This window comes from Thalassophryne amazonica, chromosome 14, assembly GCF_902500255.1.
Source record: "Thalassophryne amazonica chromosome 14, fThaAma1.1, whole genome shotgun sequence".
In the NCBI taxonomy this organism is placed as follows: domain Eukaryota; kingdom Metazoa; phylum Chordata; class Actinopteri; order Batrachoidiformes; family Batrachoididae; genus Thalassophryne; species Thalassophryne amazonica.
In genome coordinates, this window is record NC_047116.1 from 2553817 (window position 1) to 2559961 (window position 6145).

At 44.8% G+C, this 6145-nt stretch overlaps 1 protein-coding gene across 1 annotated transcript in view; it reads right to left on the bottom strand.

Moving 5' to 3' along the window:
• Positions 1-6145, bottom strand: part of ttn.2 (titin, tandem duplicate 2) — a 472252-nt gene that overhangs the window by 160088 nt on the left and 306019 nt on the right. The window contains 8 exon segments of the mRNA XM_034187115.1: positions 69-350; positions 659-809; positions 1295-1518; positions 3480-3794; positions 4120-4419; positions 4684-4980; positions 5127-5223; positions 5356-5576. Coding sequence (XP_034043006.1) covers positions 69-350; positions 659-809; positions 1295-1518; positions 3480-3794; positions 4120-4419; positions 4684-4980; positions 5127-5223; positions 5356-5576 — 1887 coding nt within the window.

Genomic DNA, 6145 nt, shown 5'->3' on the forward strand with positions numbered 1-6145 from the left:
TAAAACTTCACTGATCTGAAAGAACCCTTGTTCCACAGTCCTGCAGAGGGTCATTCAAGTTGACTCACCAAGGACTTCCACGATGACTGCCTTCTTCCTCTCCCCACCATCATTTTTGGCGGTCAGTGTGTAGATACCCTGGTGTTGGCGTTTGCAATTCTTGATGACCAGAGAGTTAGAGATGCCTGTCGTCTCCACCGCAGCTTCCTTGGGGACCTCAGCGTCATCTCGGCACCAGTTGATTTGTGGGGCGGGTTTACCTGATACATAGGCAATGATGCGGATAGTGCCACCGGCGTGGACCACAATCTTCTCCTTCACCGAAGCATCCAGGTCCATTTCAGGAGGAACTGAGGAAAAGGTCGCTGGTCAGGTTGTAAGAAGTGCACATGCTGGGAACTACAATCAAAGGTCACACTTTTGCTGGTTACTGGAGATTTAGCCTGCATTTATCATTTAAAGCTTTTTTTGGTGGTGCTATTGAAAATCATGGATTAAATATTTGTAACTGTTTGTTGTTGTCTTATGTGGAGCCTAAGATGATGTCTTTTGCTGCAAATGTGACAAATGATCCAAAAGGATTTGAAATGATGATGATATCTGATTGCACCCTCTTTTGGCAACAAACTTAATATGTAATGACATTCTAGAATTTTACTTGTTCTGTCTTTGACTTCGATCAGCTCAGAGACAAGTCCTGGTTGTCCGACACCGGCGACGTTGACGGCTCGGACTCTGAAGCGATACAGATGGCCTTCTTTCAGACCGGGCACCACAAACTTTGTCCCTCTGACTTCAGTGTCCTTTGCCTGGAAACAGACCAATCAACATCAAGCTAACAATCCCCATTCATTAAGTGTCGAAAATCAGTGTCATTCCTACGTTTCCCGTGTGAATAAAGCTCCACTGAAATCGGAATTGAATCGGAGAGAGAGAAACAGAGAGTCGCCTCTTACAAAAATAAAACATCCATCCATCATCCATCCATCCCAGATAACTGTTATGTCTTTCTGGAGGAAAACCCAGAGCCTGATGCAACAGCTTGATGTCCTGTCAAAGTTGAGATATTTGTCTTGAACTTCATCTTTCTTACTTTCCTTCACCAACAGATGGCAGCAGCAGATTTCTCAGCAGTCACACAGCAAATGGTTTTTCTGTGTGTTTACTGTAAACTGAGAGTTACGTATGTAACTACGGTTCTGTAAATTCCGGATGACCACCAGAGGGCAGTGCTTAGCACCTGGAGGAATGAAACAGAACTTTTCATTTCACAGCACAGATGATGGTTCTGTACCTTCTGCCAGCCCTCCTCGGTCTCTGGCTCCTTCTCTTCCTCTGCCTCACTCAGCAGGAGCCTCCTCTGTGCCTTCTTCTCCTCTTCCGCCTTGTTCACCTCCTTGAATTCCACAATGTAGCCAGTGACCTTTGAACCTCCGTCTACCAGGGGAGGGATCCATTCCAGCTCCACTGTTGACCTGGTCCAGTCCACCACCTTTGGGGTTGGAGGGCCGGGAGGTTCTGTGCACACAAAGTTAGAGTAAAACCACGACTCCCAAAGTCTGATACGTTCCTACAAATACCAGAAACCACATTTCTACAGCACACTGCTGCTGTGGGGTACTTGCACTATCGTACTTGCACTGTGATATTTGCACTATCGTACTTGCACTCTGATATTTGCACTGTAGTACTTGCACTGATATTTGCACTATCGTACTTGCACTAATATTTGCACTATCATACTTGCACTGTGATATTTGCACTGTAGTACTTGCACTGCGATATTTGCACTGTAGTACTTGCACTGACATTTGTACTATCGTACTTGCACTGTGATATTTGCACTGTAGTACTTGCACTGTGATATTTGCACTATTGTACTTGCACTGTGATATTTGCACTGTCGTACTTGCACTGTGATATTTGCACTGTAGTACTTGCACTGTGATATTTGCACTGTAGTACTTGCACTGATATTTGCACTGTAGTACTTGCACTGATATTTGCACTGTAATACTTGCACTGATATGTGCACTATCGTAATTGCACTGTGATATTTGCACTGTAGTACTTGCACTGATATTTGCACTATCATACTTGCACTGCGATATTTGCACTGTAGTACTTGCACTGACATTTGTACTATCGTACTTGCACTGATATTTGCATTGTAGTACTTGCACTGATATTTGCACTGTAGTACTTGCACTGACATTTGTACTATCGTACTTGCACTGATATTTACACTATCGTACTTGCACTGTGATATTTGCATTGTAGTACTTGCACTGATATTTGCACTATTGTACTTGCACTGTGATATTTGCACTGCCGTACTTGCACTGATATTTGCACTGCCATACTTGCACTAATATTTGCACTATCATACTTGCACTGTGATATTTGCACTGTAGTACTTGCACTGTGATATTTGCACTGTAGTACTTGCACTGCGATATTTGCACTGTAGTACTTGCACTGACATTTGTACTATCGTACTTGCACTGTGATATTTGCACTGTAGTACTTGCAATGATATTTGCAATATTGTACTTGCACTGTGATATTTGCACTGTCGTACTTGCACTGATATTTGCACTGTAGTACTTGCACTGATATTTGCACTGTAGTACTTGCACTGATATGTGCACTATCGTAATTGCACTGTGATATTTGCACTGTAGTACTTGCACTGATATTTGCACTATCGTACTTGCACTGCGATATTTGCACTGTAGTACTTGCACTGACATTTGTACTATCGTACTTGCACTGATATTTGCATTGTAGTACTTGCACTGATATTTGCACTGTAGTACTTGCACTGACATTTGTACTATCGTACTTGCACTGATATTTACACTATCGTACTTGCACTGTGATATTTGCATTGTAGTACTTGCACTGATATTTGCACTATTGTACTTGCACTGTGATATTTGCACTGTAGTACTTCCACTGATATTTGTACTGTAGTACGTGCACTGTGGTATTTGCACTGTAGTACTTGCACTGACATTTGCACTATCGTACTTGCACTGATATTTGCACTGTAGTACTTGCACTGACATTTGTACTATCGTACTTGCACTGACATTTGCACTGTACTACTTGCACTGACATTTGCACTATCGTACTTGCACTGATATTTGCACTATCGTACTTGCACTGATATTTGCACTATCGTACTTGCACTGCGATATTTGCATTGTAGTACTTGCACTGACATTTGCACTATCCTACTTGCACTGATATTTGCACTGTAGTACTTGCACTGACATTTGTACTATCGTACTTGCACTGATATTTGCACTATCGTACTTGCACTGTGATATTTGCATTGTAGTACTTGCACTGATATTTGCACTATTGTGCTTGCACTGTGATATTTGCACTGTAGTACTTGCACTGTGATATTTGTACTGTAGTACTTGCACTGTGGTAAATTGTACTGTATGTTCATTCCCTGCTTGTCTTACTGATGGGGTCTCTGCAGAGCATGGGGTCAGAGGGCATGCTGGGCAGGCCGCAGCCAGCGGCGTTGACAGCAGCGACCCTGAACTGGTACATGGATCCTTCAATTAGGCTGGTGACATCCCAGCTGTTCCCCAGTGGCAGGGCTCGGATTGGCTCACGGTTCACACGGGCCCACCTCTTAGCTGTAGTCTCCTTCTTCTCAATAATGTAGCCTGTGACCGGGGAGCCACCATCGTAATTAGGCTCCTCCCAGTTGACGGTCATAGACTCCAGACAGACCTCTGTGACGGTGGGTTTGTCACACTGGCCTGGAACAGCTGAATGTGAACAAAACAACCACCAATAAGCACCAACACAACAAAAAGGTCTGAATTAAATGTGATTATATGCAGATAACATTTGACTTTATATGTGAAAAGAGTTCTTTGTTTGAGAGGCAAACAGAATTGTTGCAGAACTGTCTTTACTTTAATCATTTCATGTCTGTCTATGAAACAGTCATCCATCAATAATGCATTATTATATTAGTTATTAATATTCATAAATATATTATTAATATATTATTTGCTCTTCTTTTTAGTATTCAGGTAACCCGACTAAAGACAGTTCCACGCGGTTCCTGGCTGACTGAGTTGGACTCACTGAAGAGGTTTCTGGCCTTCTCTGGCTCACTGGTCAGTGGAGGTCCAACTCCAAACCTGTTCTGTGCCATCACTTTGAACTCATACTGATGGTTCTCGGTAAGCCGTGTCACCACATAAGCACATTCTTTGGGGTCATTTGAGACGTGGACCCAGGACTTCCTGTTGTCCTCGCGCTTCTCAACCACATAGTTTGTGATCTTGGAGCCGCCGTCATCTGTGGGTGGGTTCCAGCTCAGACCAATCCTCTCAGCAAACACTTCTGTGAACTTAATCGGACCAACAGGTGGGCCGGGAGGACCTTTGAGGAAAAAACAGGAAGGTGAATCAAACTTTTATGGTGCAATAAAACATGATGTCTCACCCCGACCTCCCATTCATATTTTCACCAAACAACCCTAAAATCTCACAGGGCACACCGATGGTGTCAGCATCAAGTTTTTGATGAGCTCATTCTCTCTGAACACGTGCAGGTGAGTGATTTTTACACATCAACGTCCTTTTTGAACGTCTCGACTGTTTAACTCGCGTGGACGTGTGTCGGCTGTGACCTTTGGCTTCTCACCCAGCACGCTGAGCTTGATGTCCTTGGTGACGGTGCCGAGGCCGTTGCTGGCTGTCAGGCTGTAGAGGGCGCTGTCGTGCCTGCTGGCCTGCTGGATCAGCAGGGTGCATTTGTCCTGTGTGACCAGTTTGCTGATGTGCTGGTCATACTGGACAGGGGTCTTCTCCTCGGGTTTGGCCAGGCTGGCCTTCTGCCAGGTGAGTGTGGGGAACGGACAGCCGCTCACCTTCGCCACAACGCTGATGTCGCAGCCTTCCTCGCCCTCCATGGCCTCACGCAGGTCGATGGTGGGAGCCCCTGCACGAGGAAACAACAGGAAGGTGACATCAGTCTCCTGCTTCCTGTTGGCTTTTTGGCTTCAAAAAATGTTTGGAAGCAATTTGCAGCTTTGAAATTTGAATCAACTGACAGAAAGTAGTGAGTGCAAAGTGAAAGTCACTCACGTGTTTGGTCCTCGATGACGAGCGGGCCGACAGTGTGGGAGGGTCGGCCCGGACCGGCAGCATTCACAGCTTTCACCCGGAACTCGTACTCAGCTCCCTGCAAAGCAGCACCAGCTGGATCAGACTCAGAGAGAACGCATCGACACTCCACCAACATCCCCGCAACATCTTTTACTGGACATAAGAGCGGGAGCTGAATAAGAACTAATGGGCAAAGGTGAGGCCACACCTCCTTCAGGTCCTCCACCACGAAGGTGAGCTCCTCCACGTCTCTCTTGTTGCACTGCTTCCACGTCTCCTTCTGCTTGCCGCTGGTGTCCCAGCTCAAACGCTCAATGACGTAATGCTTCACTGGAGCGCCTCCGTTGTTTTTGGGAGGCTCCCAGGTCAGGGTCACTGTGGTTTTAGTCACGAGGTTGACCTTCAGCTTGGTGGGGGGGTCGGGGGGGTCTGCACCAGGAAATGAACAGCGTTAACATTACGACCAATTAGAGCTGAAATAGTGAATATAGCAGTGTGTGTGTGTGTGTGTGTGTGTGTGTATATATGTGTGTCTGTGTGTGTGTGTGTGTGTGTGTGTGTGTGTGTGTGTGTGTGTATATATGTGTGTCTGTGTGTGTATGTGTCTGTTTGTGTCTGTGTATATGTGTGCGTGCGTGTATGTGTCTGTCTGTCTGTGTGTGTATATGTGTCTGTGTATATATGTGTATGTGTGTATGTGTCTGTGTATATATGTGTCTGTGTGTGTATATGTGTCTGTGTATATATGTGTCTGTGTGTGTGTATGTGTCTGTGTATATATGTGTCTGTGTATGTGTATATGTGTCTGTGTATATATGTGTCTGTGTGTGTATATGTGTCTGTGTATATATGTGTCTGTGTGTGTATGTGGTCTGTGTATATATGTGTCTGTGTATATATGTGTCTGTGTATATATGTGTCTGTGTGTGTATATGTGTCTGTGTATATATGTGTCTGTGTATATATGTGTCTGTGTATATATGTGTCTGTGTGTGTAT